Source organism: Medicago sativa, chromosome 2 (assembly GCF_051527215.1).
Source record: "Medicago sativa cultivar Bolivia chromosome 2, Bolivia_mono, whole genome shotgun sequence".
In the NCBI taxonomy this organism is placed as follows: domain Eukaryota; kingdom Viridiplantae; phylum Streptophyta; class Magnoliopsida; order Fabales; family Fabaceae; genus Medicago; species Medicago sativa.
Genome location: NC_140750.1, coordinates 27,462,745 through 27,477,713, shown reverse-complemented (window position 1 = coordinate 27,477,713; position 14,969 = coordinate 27,462,745). Strand labels below are relative to the sequence as shown.

Genomic DNA, 14,969 nt, shown 5'->3' with positions numbered 1-14,969 from the left:
ATTAGCGCTGTCCAAACTCATGTACCACTTTAAGGCGGCACTAGTCAAACTATCCTGGAAGTAATGGACGAGGAGTTGATGATTGTTGGTTTGAGTGGACATCTTCCTTGCATACATCACAAGATGACTTTTAGGGACAAGTATTCCCTTTGTATTTTTTGAAATAAGGGACGTGTTTTGACATTAGGCACCAAGTAAAGATCATGAGCATTCTTCCCGAACAATTCTTTCACGCGGAGAGCTTTGACTTCCCGCTACGTCTCATCGAACCTTTCTTGCAAGTCATCCATCCTATCGTAAGCTCCCACACTTTCGGTATGATAAATAGGTATATTGTCTTGTGGGATGGTATGAACCAACGAAGCTAAAAAAGTCATGGTAGCTTGAGGGAATATTGTACCGGGCGGAGGAACATGAACTGCATATTGTGTAGTAGACATTGGAGCCTCGGAGACATAGGGGGAATACTACACCAAACTAAAAGGCATGCCTCAGGGATGACCTTAGGGCATATTATGTTGTGTGGTACTGAGGAGTACTATCGAAACTGGAATAGTGGAAACAGTTGTCTGAGCTTGAGTGCTCAGAGAAGTAGGAGGTGGTGGCCGACTCTGCACAACCGCCAGCAAAGATACCAACTTACTCAATTTCTCTAGCTCGGCCTGGAAGGTTGTTACCTCTTCACGAATCTCGTGATTTTCTTATTCAAACTGATTCATTCTCTTTTTCTTGTTTGAACGAGTGTTGTAGGTGCGAGTTGACTTTGAGCGAGGACGTCGGACCACTTTCTTTGACCGAGACAGATTGACCTTTTGTATGAAAGAGCAAAGGGTGAGGCTCATACCTTTGAAACTATGAATGCAGAATGATGCATGATGCTTATGATAAATGGACAGTTTTATTTTACTTTCGAAGGACTTTCAAAGCAATTGTAAACATCACAAAGAACCTTGTTTTATTTAATTATAAAAGATTACAAACAATTCTCTCTTTTTTTAAAAGCGAAATCAAAGACAAGGGAATGACTCAAAAGTCCCTAGTAAAAAGCTAAAGTCTAATTATGATTTTTGAAGTTGTATTTTTTGGTGCTCCTTTTCACAAGGTTCATACCTGCGATGTTTACAAGATGACTTATCTAAGTCCTTCGGCATTAATGAGAATTTTTTTTTATGAATGTATGCATGCATGATTATGCAACAAAGATATTACAAACATGGTTTAAGGCTTAGGTCTATAATGATGGAGTCAAGGGTAAGAGCCCCCGTATGGTAAGGACTATGGTTTTATTTGTACCTGCATTACGGGTTCTGCCAAGTTCCCAATGTCATTGACTCCTTTCGGATATTGTTGATTTACAAGACTGACTCCAGGTCCAACAATATTCGCAAGAGAATCTCGTTTGAGTGTATCTTCGCGTATGAACTAATTTCAAGACTACTCTTGATTAGCCACCGCACTACGTCCTAAAAGACTATGATGGGTTAAGGTAACTCTAAAGGTCCTCAGCTTCACTAGACACTCATATTGAAAAGTAATGACGCCGACATGACTACTCGTGACGACTGGATACTACTTTCATGAGGCCTCCACTGAGTGGGGTTATATCACATGTGCAACATGGCTCAAGACTACTCTTGGCATGACCCTTTGATTATACCACCATCCTATCTTATTGTTTCCCTTAAGTCCGGTTAGGGACCTATCTCACCACTAAAAAAACCCCAAAAAATAAACATATATGCAATCAAATAAAACAAAGATAATAGCACAAAAATAAAAAGCAAGTTAGGCTCAACCCTCTTAGGGGAGTCCCCAGTGAAGTCACAATTTCTTTTGCTGTGATTTTGGAAGACCAAGATATTGATTAGCGTTGACTCACAAAATTAGGATTCACCATCGAGCTTTAATTTTTCCAAGGGAAAGGGGTAAAGTTCGAATAAAAACCCACAATCAAAATAAGATATTAAGCTTCGGGGGTTAGTTACGTAAAGGGAAAGTATTAACATCCTAAACATCTATAGTACTCTATAGGAACCTCTTGCGTTTATTTATTTTTGGCTAAAATTAATTATTTTTTGCTTGCAAAAAAAAAGATTAGTGTAATGAAGGAAAAAGAAAATACTTTTTATTATTTTTTGATTTGGAAAGACAAAGTCTTTTGCCTACGTACCCGTGAGGGATCAAAACCACGTAGCTCAGGGGTAAAAGAAACCACCTGATTTGTTTGATGTTTTTTATTTATTTTTTTAAAAAAAGGTTTGAAAATAAAATCCAAATGGCAAAAGAAAAGATTTGTTTTGGTGTTTTTTAGTTTTTTTAAGAAAATGGTTTAAATATACTTAAATGCATTAAAGTATTTACTAAAGGAAATTAAATGAAAAAAAAAATCTCTTGATGAGAATCAAGGTTTTTTTAGAAGAAAAAAAAAAGAATTCCTTTTTTGAATATTTTTTTGATGTTATTTGATTTTTTTTATGGTCTAAAATTAAAATAACAATGAATAAACGAGCGAGAATTACGCAGTGACACCGGGTCAAAGCAAATCCTTTTCCATTGGATTAGAAATAAAGAAACACAAGTTAAGCATAAATTTTTTGGTATTTTTGACATATAAGAACAAAATAAATAATAAAAGGACATTGCATATTTTTGTGATTTTTTGATATTACTAACCCTAAGACACAATATGAACGAAAAACAATAAACAAACAAAATTTAAATGACATTAACTAAATAAACAATAAAACAAAAAATAAATAAATAAATAAATAAAATAAAAGAGACATTTCCAGTTCCGGCAAGGTGGTCGGCCAGCCAAGGTGGCGGCGTCGCCTCGCTGGAATGCCTTTTTCCTTGTTTTTTTTCTTTTTTCTTCTTTTCGGTTCCTTCCTCCTTTTTCTTACGGTTTTTTCTTTATTTTAACGAAACCCAAAAAAAAAAAAAAACTCAAAAAAACCTATATCTAAAAGAGAAAGAAATAAAAGGTTATACCTTTTTGATCCTTGGATTTGGATTTGGATCGTTTTTTGTGTTTGGATTCAGACTTGTTGACTGATTCAGATTTTCGCGGTTGATTTTAGATTTGGTGTTTTTTGTGTGGTGGATTTGGATTTGTTGGTTTTTGGTTACGGTGGATTTGTATTGTTGTTTTTTGGTTACAATTTTTGTGGCTGTGATGATGTTGCTGGATTTTTTGTGGTGGTTTTTTCTGGTGTTGTGACTGATGGTGTTTTCGTTTTGTCAACTTTTTGTTACAACTCTTTTTCGATTCTTCTCAATCATTTTGCTGATGATTTTCATTTCTTTTTAAAGGCCACTTTGATTTCTGAAATTGGAAATTAGAGACCGCTTTTGATTAATGGACTTGATGGTGTTAATTGAGCTTGATGATTTTGAAATGGAAAAGTTGACCTGACCGTGATTTGGTCACAAATGGTGGCGCTAGCCAGAATTGGCCTTGGACCCTTTAGAAAAAAAAAAATTAAAAAAATTTAAAACTAATTTAACTAAAAAAGACTAATAAATAAATAAATAGAAAAAGAAAATGAAATAAAAATAAAATTGATAATAAGTAAAAGTTTTCTTTTTTTAAAAAGAAAAAGACTAAAATAAAATAAGTAAAAATAAAAAAAAATGGGCCTAAAAACAAACCAAAAATGAGGTATTTTAAAATACCTCTATGCCGAAATTTTACTTGAAAGGACAGAAAAATATTTCGGGCCAAAAGACAGTGTGAAATTGATTCTTAGGTCAAAAATTGGGGTATGACAATCGTTTTAAGGGTTTAGGGTGTTACATGTTGCCTTCATCCACCAAAAAGAATGTAACTTAACTTTACCCAACGACTGGAATACGAAACTTTCCTTTTTCTTGAATAATATATTGTTTCTTTCTTTCCACAAAACCCAAGCACAAAAGAGTCAAATAAGCTGTAAAAAAGAGCATCGTGCTTTAAAACCACATGTTAAATAAACAAATTGAATAAAGTGATCCTAAATATTTTATATATAAAAACATATATCCAAATCAAAATCACTAGACCGTCCGTCCGCTCTTTTTACCGCGCTAACATGTGTGTATATTTTATTATGTTTGTTTGTATAATTTTGATTACAATTTTTAAATTTTTAAGTATTAATGGAAATTATTCGTACATCAATTTATCTACAAATTATTGTCAAAGCATATAAAGAAATTATTTATCAACTTGACAAATTTTGGTTTGTCTGTATATAATATAAAAGTAAGTCCTCGTGAGCTTAGCTCAGTTGGTTTGGACAATGCATAATATATGCAAAGTCCGGGGCTCAAACCCCGACCACTACCAAAAAAATATAATATAAAAATAATATAAGGAATATTTTCTTATTGATTATATTTATAGTGACATATATTAGATATTGTTTGTTTTAAGGACAAATGAAAAAAAAAACTGAACATATACGCATATCGTGTTTGTTGTGTGATAACAAAAATGTATATTGTATTTCGTACATTTTTTTTAATATTTGAATTAACTTTCTTTCATTATCTTTTCTAAATGATAAGGAAAAAATCGGACATGTACAATTTGTTACATATTATTATATGTGTTATTTGCATTAAAAGTTGAGGGTAATTTTGGAAGGTGAAAAAGACAGCTCAAAAGAGCCATAAAACACATGCATTTCATGTTGTACAGACAAACTTGGACCATTTTGCTCTGCATGCACTCAGGATCCGTCGACATAAGTGGAAAGGACAATACAACTGGTATATGAAACTTTCCTTATTCTTGAATAATCTATTATTTCTTTCGTTCCACAAAACTCAAGCACAAAAGAGTCAAATAAGCTGTAAAAAAGAGCATCGTGCTTTAAAACCATGCATCTGTTAAATAAACAAACTGAAGAAAGTGATCATGACTATGTTATATATCAAAACATATATCCAAATCAAAATCACTAGACCAGTTCTACCGTGATAGATAAGTAATGTTATAAACACTAGCGGAAAGACGGACACTACCATGTCTGTCTGTCCGTTCTTCTTACTGACTAACGTTTGTGTATATTTTATTATGTTTGTTTTTATATTTTTTTATTACAGTTTTTAAATATTGATGGAAATTATTTGTACATCTATTTATCTACAAATTAATGTCAAAGCATATAATGAAATTATTTATCAACTTACCATATTTTGGCTTGTCTGTATATAAAATAAAAATAAAATAACGATCATTTTCTTATTGATTATATTTATAGTGACATATATTTGATCTAGTTTGTTATATTTTTTTTTATGGATAAAGGAAAAAAAATTGGACATATACTCATATCGTGTTTCTTACGTGATATATTTTGTGTGATAACAAAAAAAATATTGTGTTTGTTACGTTTTTTTTAATATATTAATTCACTTTCTTCCATTATCTTTTCTAATTGATAAGGAAAAAATTGGACATGTACAATATGTTACATTTTATTATATGTGATATTTACATTGAAAGTTGGAGGTAATTTTGAAAGGCAAAAAAGACAATCCAAAAGAGCCATAAAACACATGCATTTCACGTTGTACCGACATACCTTGAATATTTTGCTTTGCATGCATGCATTCTGGCTCCATCACAAGTGGAAAGGGACAATACAATTGGTTTATATGAAAAAGGAAATTCTGTGAAAGAAAATATCAAAGAGTCCCCTAGAACATTGAACATTTAACGCATCTTTTTAATCCCTATGATTTAGAACTAGGGCATTTACATAACAGGAGGGCATTGCCATTATTATTATTATTTTTACAATGTGGTCCATACAATTTGGTCCTGGGACAATTATTTTTTATTTTTTCATAAACAAAACGTGTCCCAAAAAGTCTATTTTGGTGGGCTGGATGCTAAGTTACTCAATATTTTTCCTAAAAAAAAAAGTTACTCAATATTTACCAGTAATAAAATAACTGTACATAACCTATCCGAGACCTTATAAAAGGGTTGCTCAATCGATCTACAGTAATCAAACTAGCTAAACACAAAATGGATACAAAAAGGCAAGCATTGCTCCTTCTGTTAGTCTTAACAATATTTCCCTTCACTATCAAAGCATCTTCAAGTGATGGTGGCATTGCCATCTACTGGGGCCAAAACCTAGGAGATGGCACCTTGACATCAACATGTGACACTGGTAATTACGAGATTGTACTCTTAGCTTTCCTCAATGTCTTTGGAGAAGGAAGAGTCCCAAGTTGGAACTTTGCAGGTCATTGTGGTGACTGGAGCCCTTGTACAAAACTCGAACCCGAAATAAAACATTGTCAACAAAAAGGCGTCAAAGTTTTACTTTCCCTCGGAGGTGCAATTGGACCCTACTCCCTTAGCTCACCAGAAGATGCTAAAAATGTTGCTAATTACCTCTATACTAACTTTCTTAGTGGTCAATTTGGTCCACTTGGAAGTGTTACCTTAGATGGTATTGATTTTGACATTGAAGGAGGTACAAATCTTTACTGGGATGACCTTGCTAGGGACCTTGACAATCTAAGACAACAAAACAGGTAATATTTTTTGAATGACAAGTTTTAGCATGATAGTACTAGCTAGTAGTACAACTTGACCGCTGTACAACTTGAAACTATAAAACTAAAAATATATATGTGAAAAAAAGTTATAAAAAAAAATGAAGAAGATGATGAAGAAAAAGTTGACCACATCCCAATTTTATAAAAGAGATATTTTTTTCTTCTTGACCACATCCCAAAACAGGGTTCTTCATCTTCTTCTAAGATTAGCTCTTACATATGAAGTGCTCCTTTCTGATATCTCCATGTCATGATATATTTCTTTATGTGCGTAAAGAATAAGGTTGCTTGGTAGACCAAAGAAACTGGCATATGGCTTGGGAACCAAAGACAAGACACCACATTTTATTTAACAACCTAATGAACAACCATATTTTTTCAAAGAAAGATATCTATGGACACGAAAATTATAGCAATAAAGAGAGAAAGAAAACATATAATGCGAGTATGAGAGGTAGTTAAATGACCTAAAGTGTATAATGTGAGTATGTGAGAAAGTATAATATAGGAAAATGTTAACTTGTGCCCTTAGGGCACATGTTAAGGAACCTAAAGTGGAATTTTTGTTTAGGAAATTGTGTAAATTTATTATTATAAAGATTGAAAATTAATGTTTCATAATAAATATTTACCATTTATGGAATTCTTAACATGTTCCCTAAGAAATCAAGTTAGCATAATGCTATAATATATTACCACTTCATAAACTATACTCCTAGTAGAAGTAGAACATTTCTTAAGAGAATCATTGAATGTGCAAAATACGATAAAATGAGCTTAATTTTATTAATTTTGTTTTATTAACACTGGTTAATAGAGTAGCTAGTGGTTTGAAATAAGGGGTGTCAAGTTGATGATGTCTTCTATTCTCTTTGATTTCTTTATGCTCTAAAGAAATAGCATTTTTCATATAAAATTTATCAATTGTTTTCTTTCTTGAATCATAAAAAGTGTTCTAAAGACATTTATTCGCATGACTCATATAATGTTTATCATTCAAAATTTAGCTCTCTATTCAATATATTTTTGAATTCTTCTTTGCTTACACCCTAACTAACAAATCAACCTTTTATCTCTTGCAGGTACTTTTACTTGTCTGCGGCACCCCAATGTTTTATGCCAGATTACTACCTTGACAAAGCTATCAAAACTGGCTTGTTTGATTATGTACTTGTTCAATTCTACAATAACCCTCCATGTCAATATGATATAAAAAACTCAGATCCTAAATTGCTCTTACAATCATGGAATGCTTGGACATCTTTAGTTCTACCAAATAATACCGTGTTCATGGGACTACCAGCAGCACCTAATGCAGCTCCTAGTGGTGGTTATATACCACCAAATGATCTCATATCTAAGGTTCTTCCTTTCATTAAAACGACTTCAAACTATGGAGGAATTATGCTTTGGGATAGATTTCATGATGTTGGAAATAATGATTACAGCTATCAGATAAAGGAGTATGTCAAACGATCTGTTCTTCGTTTTAAGACACAAGTTTCAGAGGCAATAGCTGGATGTATCTCAGCAGCTTTGAACTCCATGTTTCCGAATTAAATCATATTATACGCGTAGTTCACTAGATATATGTATGAGTATGGAATAAGACAAAACTCAGATCCTCTACAACGGTTATAGATCGTTAGATTAAGAAAGAAAAATGATCAGGATCACTATTATGTACCTAGTTACACTTTGATTCCCTCCGTTTTCATGTAACCCTTGGGAATCAAAGCGTCTTATCTTATGTATGTACTGGAAGTCACTTTGAAATTTGAATAAAATTGAATTGCGCGTTTTCAACTTAAATTCTAACTAGTCTATGTAATTCACAAAAGTGTATAAGCTAAAGCTACATATAAACACAGCTATATATTTTTGTAAGTTTTTGCGTAAAATATTTTCTTAACAAAATATGTATTATAATGTGAACTCGAGTAAAGTTTGATTTTAAGGGCAACAAAGGAAACATGGCAGTTGGTTGAAGGTAGTGAAAGGGAGTAGTATGGGCTTCTGCAAGCTTATGTGCATGAGCTAATTAGAAGTTACCAGGTTCTTTTGTGAAGATGATATACCATACAAATTCCATAGTCCCCACCAAAATTCAAAAGATTTGATGTAGAAAAGGTTTGATGGCGGGATATAGGTCGTTGATTGGTTTAGATCGATGCTTTATGAAAGGATAGTTTGGAGGGAAACTATTGTCTGTTGTGGTACAAGATGAAATAATTGCAATTTTTTCATTGCTTATGCCATTGTGGATGTAGAAAATAGGGATAATTGGAAGTGGTTTTTGACACTATTGCATCAGGAGCTAGGAGACAACGTGCAAAACAGATTGAATTTTAGGATGCAAAAGATAACAAAATATTGCATGGATTATATTCTATTTTGATACATTTATATCCTGTTATTATATTCTGCATGTATGTTATAATTGCTAATTTTAGGATCAGCTTGATTTTGAATGTTGTACTTTTATGATCAGTTTGATAGTAAGTATAATAATCTAGGGACAGTTTTGACAGTAAGTGGTATTTCATAAGGATCAATGTGATGATAACTTTTTTGAAATTTGGGAGGGTCTGATTCTTGCTATGCATGAATGAATGTCATGGGTGCCTCATAGATATTGTGTCGTGCACCTTTGGAGGAACTTTAACAAGCAATGGAAAGATAAGGAGTTAAAAGGGGTGGTCTAGGAATGTGTTAAGGAAACAACTCATACTCAATTCAATCACATGATGGGGAGGGTGAAGAGGCTGAATGAGAAGGCTTGGGAGTATCTGATGACATGTCATCTTACGTTATTCTTAGCATGTTTTTCAATTTATTTTAGTAGGATATAGCAGCAAAAAGGAGGAGTATTAGAACGATTGCCTAAGATTTTGGGACTTTTGTAATGTTTTCTATATTTGAGTCTGTGATTCACGAATAAATCATTCAAACCGGCAAATCAAGAACATCCGAAGAATTGTGAAGATTCAAGAAACAAGAATAAAGATCCAAGAGACCTCAGAAGACTTACAATTGGGAGGAATTATGTTCCCAAAGTACCAAGGCAAGTTATTTGAAGACGAAGACATAAAAACGACGGAAAATCGGAGATTGGGCCCGGAAGGAAGACTGATAAGTGCTAGGAAGTGATACTTTCATGTTATATTTTAAGCATTTTTGTTACTTGTTTTGCAAGTTATTTAGGGAAAAGCCGAGATAAAAGTGATAATTGCCTTATTACGCTTTAATTGCCTTACTTTACCCAATTGCGCAGGATTTGACCTCAAGACACTAAGCAAGGATGAAAAAGCCAAGAAAAGTGTAAAAGGGCCGCAGGTACCCCATTGCTCGCGAGGCGAGCACTGCAACTCGCAGTGGCGAGCATCAAAACAAAGCCAAAAAGCCGTAAGCACCCTCTTGCTCGCGAGGCGAGCAGAGCTACTCGCCGTTGCGAGTAAGAGCGGTTTGACCCTCCAAGGGTGACGTGGCAGAATCTTAATGGTGAAGGAAGCATCACTCGCCATGGCGAGTAATACTGCTCGCGAGGCGAGCTCAAGCATGGCAGAATTCTATAAATAGCCACTTGCTATTCTTGGAGAGAAGGCTGGTTACTTTCTTAGTTTTTCTCTTAGGTTTTAGTTTTAGATATTTTATAGAGAGAAATAGGGTAGATCATATAGAGGGAGAGTGATTTTGGAAGTTGGATCTTTCTTCCTTTGTTGAGACATCACAAGGTGTAATGAATCCTTCCTTTTCAATACATCCTTGCAAGGCTTCCATGATGATGTGTAGCTAAATACCATTTGTTGGGATGAGAGGTACTTGATTCTTGCTAACATGTAATCTTTTGATCTTGCAATATATGGTTCTAGCAATTTATATTCAATATTGTTGTTATTCTTGTGTTAATTCTTTCAATGAGATTCAAGATGCTTTGGACACAAACTCTTGAATCTAGAGCTAGAGTAGCAATCTATCTTAGGTTATATCATTCTTGACAAGTTTGTTAATCTTTGATAATCACCATAATCAAGAGTTTAATGCTTTCGGATACTTAATCCAGGGCCGGCCTTGAGGGGGTGCAAACAGCTCAACCGAGCTGGGCCTCCCCCAAGGATGGGCCTCAAAAAAAAAAATTATACCCAGTAGTATACTATCCAGTAGTACACTATCCTGCAATAAAGGGGGTGCAAAAAGCGCGTGACTTTTGATTGTTTTGTGCAGGTTTAATTTTCCTCTTGCTTTTGGTGTTAGGTGGGGATTCCTCATGTATACGGTAGTTATTTTCACCTATGGGTGTACCACATATATACGGCACGTTGTATTTATCTTTTAAAAAATATAAATAGAGCATTGCTCTTTTAAAAAAAATACGTTTTGATTTTATCACTGGCCTCTTTTCATTCCCAGAGCCGAGCCTCCGAATTCTCAGGGACGGCCCTGACTTAATCAGGCTGGACACGGTCGATTAAGTTATCCGATCGACTTTGTTATCGTTTAAGGGATTTGGACACGAATGTTTAAACGATACCTTAGAATTAATTATATCGCTTTGGACACGAAGGATAGTTTAGAATTGATTGTGATAATATTGTTTATAAAGCTAGAATTCGTATGGATCGGTAGGTTACGTGTGACGCTTGGTTAAGGAACTATACTCCTAACAAGTTTCAATCCTTATTAATCTCAAACTTTTACTTTTGCAATTTAGTTTAGCTAATTACAATTCAAACAAACAAGTACTCTTAATACTTGGAATGATAATTGATGTTGAAATGTCCTTGATAACGCACTATTCCCTGTGGAGACGATACGCAAATACTTATCTTGTTTGATGCAAAACTACTTCATCAAAGACATACCCTAGAAACATACCATAGAAAATCAAGGAGAAGATTGATTCTCTCCCGAAACTCCAAAGTCGCCTTCCACTTGAACTGTTACAGTTCTGAACAATAATTTCTGAATGGGGAAGACTAGTATTTATAGTGGAGATTTCTAACTTGGTTTGGGATAAAAATGCGGGCTAAACCCACAAAAAACCAAATAAAATGACGATTGCGCCTCCACATTTTGAGATGCTTGGGGCGCATAGCATAGAGGCGCATATGCCTCTTTGCATATGCTTGAGGCATATATGCCTCTATCAGAATGGCCTAGGCGCATGCGCTTGTGCTTCCGGGCCCCATTTCTTCGATCTTCGTCGTTTTTAGGTATTCGTCTTCAAATAACTTGCCTCGGAACTTGGAAATAGAATTCCTTCCTATGTAAAGTCTCCTTAGACCTCTTGAATCTGCATTCTTTGTCTTCCCAATATATTGACAATTCTTTAGTTGTTCTTGATATGCCAATTTGCATGATTTCTTTGTGAATGACTTCAAAACCCCCTAAAATTGCTATGTTTTGGGAAAATTAGAATTACAGACTCAAATATAGAAAACATTACAAAAGTCCCGAAATCATAGGCAATCGTTTTAATACTTCTCCTTTTTACTGCTAAAACCTACTGAAAATGATTGAAAAAAATGTTAAGAATAACGTAAGATGACTTGTCATCATACATGCAGAACCACTTGTCGATCATGTAAGATCTTATTTTGGATTACTCTGGTAATTATTATAAAACAACAAGAATCAATTTGATATAGTAAGTGTAGGGGACAGAATCAATACTTTGAATTGTATGACATGGATCACCTACAAAGAATGTATCGCATGATAGGACCAATTATTTCAGCTGAGATGTCTAAGAAAACACTAGTCAGAGGTCTTGCTCCAACACAAAAAACAACACCTGGAATTATAAGAGTATCATGTCCTGATTATTGAGGATCTAGTTTTACTTAACCACAACTCATGGAGTTTATCCCAACAACACGATTTCCATTAATGAACGATTGATCATGTTTATGATTTTGTTGCTTTTAGATATGTAATATTAAGGAACTTGTTTATGATGACTTATTTACGCCCCTTGTTGAGTTTATTTTGTATTAAAAATGATATTAGCATGCCACTGGTTTATTTTGGGTATTTTAATGGATGAGTCACCATGTTCTATAAGGATCTAGAGAGATCCTTTTATTAGGTGGTGGTGGTAGAAGTGTAATGACCCAACATACAGTAGTAATCACCACTTCCACCACCACCACCTAATATAAGGATCTCTCTAGATCCTTCTAGAACATGGTGACTCATCCACTAAAATACCTAATACAACTAACTCATCATAATCTTTATCTACTTAGGCTATTATATTCTCTTTGGCCTATCTTTGGGTCATTACAAATAATCCTTTTGTTGATTTTAACAAAATTCTCCTTCACTATCACACCATCAAGTGATTGGATTGCCATCTACTGCGGCCAAAACACAGAAGATGGCACCTTGCAATCAACATGTGACACTGGTCTTTACAATATTGTACTCTAAGGGTTCCTTGATGTCTTTGGAGGCGGAAGAACACTAAGTTTCAACTTCACAGATCATTGCGGTGGTGACAGGAGTTCTTGCGCAAATCTCGAGTCCGAAATCATGCACTGTCGAAATAATGATATTGATGTTTTCCTTTCCATTGGAGGTCCATCCGGAACTTACTCGCTTAGCTCATCAGACCATGCTAAATTTTTTGCCAATTATCTCTTTACTAGCTTACTTACACTTCCTAGTCAAAAAAAGGAAGAAAAAAAAAACAAGCTGGTCCCCTTGGATAAGTGGTATTAATTTTAACATTGAAGCAGGTATAAATCTTTATTGGGATGACCTTGTTAGGCATCTTGACAATATACGAGAACAAGAATGGTCCGTTCAACGATGTTTTTTTTTTTTTTAAATGTCAACTTTTAATAATTCATTCATCTTATATCAAGTGTCATTTAAAATTATGCACATTTGTTATGAAAATTATTGAATGCACAAATTATATGGTAAAATGAATTTCATTTACTAAAACCCTCTTATAAATAATACTTTTATTAGTGAAAATAAAGTAATTAAAGCTTAATTGGTATTTTAAAATAACGAATAATGAAAATTAAAAACAAATATATTAAACGAGAAAAACTATTCATAAGACTACTAATAGTAGTACTTCCTAGGGCTATATCATGGGTGAAAATATAACTTTCGGTCCATTTTTTTGACTCAAACAATGACTAACAATTACACGTACTTTTACTTGACTACTACATTGCTCTTTCAATCATGGGATGCTTGGACATCTTTAGCTACACATTATTTTTCTGGGGATTACCAACATCACCTAATGCAGCTCCTGGTGGTGGTTTTATACCATCAAATGATCTTATTGTGAATTCAATGAAAAAATCACACCAATAATATTTGATGTGTGGAGCAAGGGATAATAAAGCAACCAATACAAGTGGTTAACAGTTATAATCACAAGTAAAAGTAGAAAACACCAAGAGAAAAGAAAGTGAGAACACAAAAGAATCTGTTTACCCAGTTCGGTCCAAATTGACATAATCTGGGGGAAAGAGTAGTCATCCGTTTCACTATAATGATGAGTAACTTTACAAAAGAGATATCATTGGGTTACAAGAATAAGTCTCCCGCCTAATTCTACCTAAAGCCCCAATCTCTTCCCGTGACCAAGAGACTCAATCTTAATAGTGTTTTCCAAGGTGAATCAACACTCAAACCCTAGTATTTGTTGCCAAGAGACAAACTCTATACAAACCCTAGTTTTATTGTTGCCTTTCTAAACCCTTGTTTCAGCCCCCTCTATCTCAAGGTTTACTCTGATACAAAGACTATATTTATAGTAAAAGAATCCTCAAAAAACTGGAACAAATCTAGGTCCGAAAATACGTTTCTGTTTTATTTTCTAATGTCAAATTCGGCAACCGAATTGTACCATTAGGCCACCGAAAATTGTTGAACAAGTGACTTCAAACACACAAGAGGGGGGTGAATTGTCATTTTTATAAAACGATTTAAAACAAGCACTTAAAAAAATGTTTAACCAAATAAAATAAAGTGCTTATAAAGGTTTTTAATAAAGATGAAAACTTGAGATATTGCCCTAAAATAAATAACAAATAAAGTAAGAGAGATAAAGGAATAAGAGAAAAGACACAAGAAATTTATACTAGTTCGGCCTAAAACACCAAGGCCTAGTATAGTCCCCATGGAAAACCTCTTGAGATTTTCACTGTTAAAGCTTTTAATTAGGATAAGTTGGTAACCTTTACAAATAACGAGCACTCACCAAACAAAACAATCCTTTGTAGAAGAGTCTCTAAATCCAAGAGATATCACCTCTCTTGAAACCTTGGGATCGCACCCAATACAATAGAATTATAACAATAGAATAATACACCAAATGTGTAGATAAAACAAATTGAAGCACAAGTACTGCAACTCAACTATGTAGTATAAAATAGCTC

At 33.9% G+C, this 14,969-nt stretch overlaps 1 protein-coding gene and 1 pseudogene across 1 annotated transcript; both read left to right on the top strand.

The window, feature by feature from the left end:
• Positions 1–6,007: 6,007 nt before the first annotated feature.
• On the top strand, positions 6,008–8,373 carry LOC146945937 (acidic endochitinase-like). Its single transcript, XM_085744210.1, has 2 exons — positions 6,008–6,537; positions 7,644–8,373. The coding sequence occupies exons 1-2, from the start codon at positions 6,020–6,022 to the stop codon at positions 8,119–8,121; spliced, it is 996 nt and encodes a 331-aa protein (XP_085600336.1). The 5' UTR covers positions 6,008–6,019; the 3' UTR covers positions 8,122–8,373.
• A 4,374-nt stretch (positions 8,374–12,747) lies between these two features.
• Positions 12,748–13,899, top strand: LOC146945936 (acidic endochitinase-like; annotated as a pseudogene).
• The last annotated feature ends 1,070 nt before the right edge of the window (positions 13,900–14,969 follow it).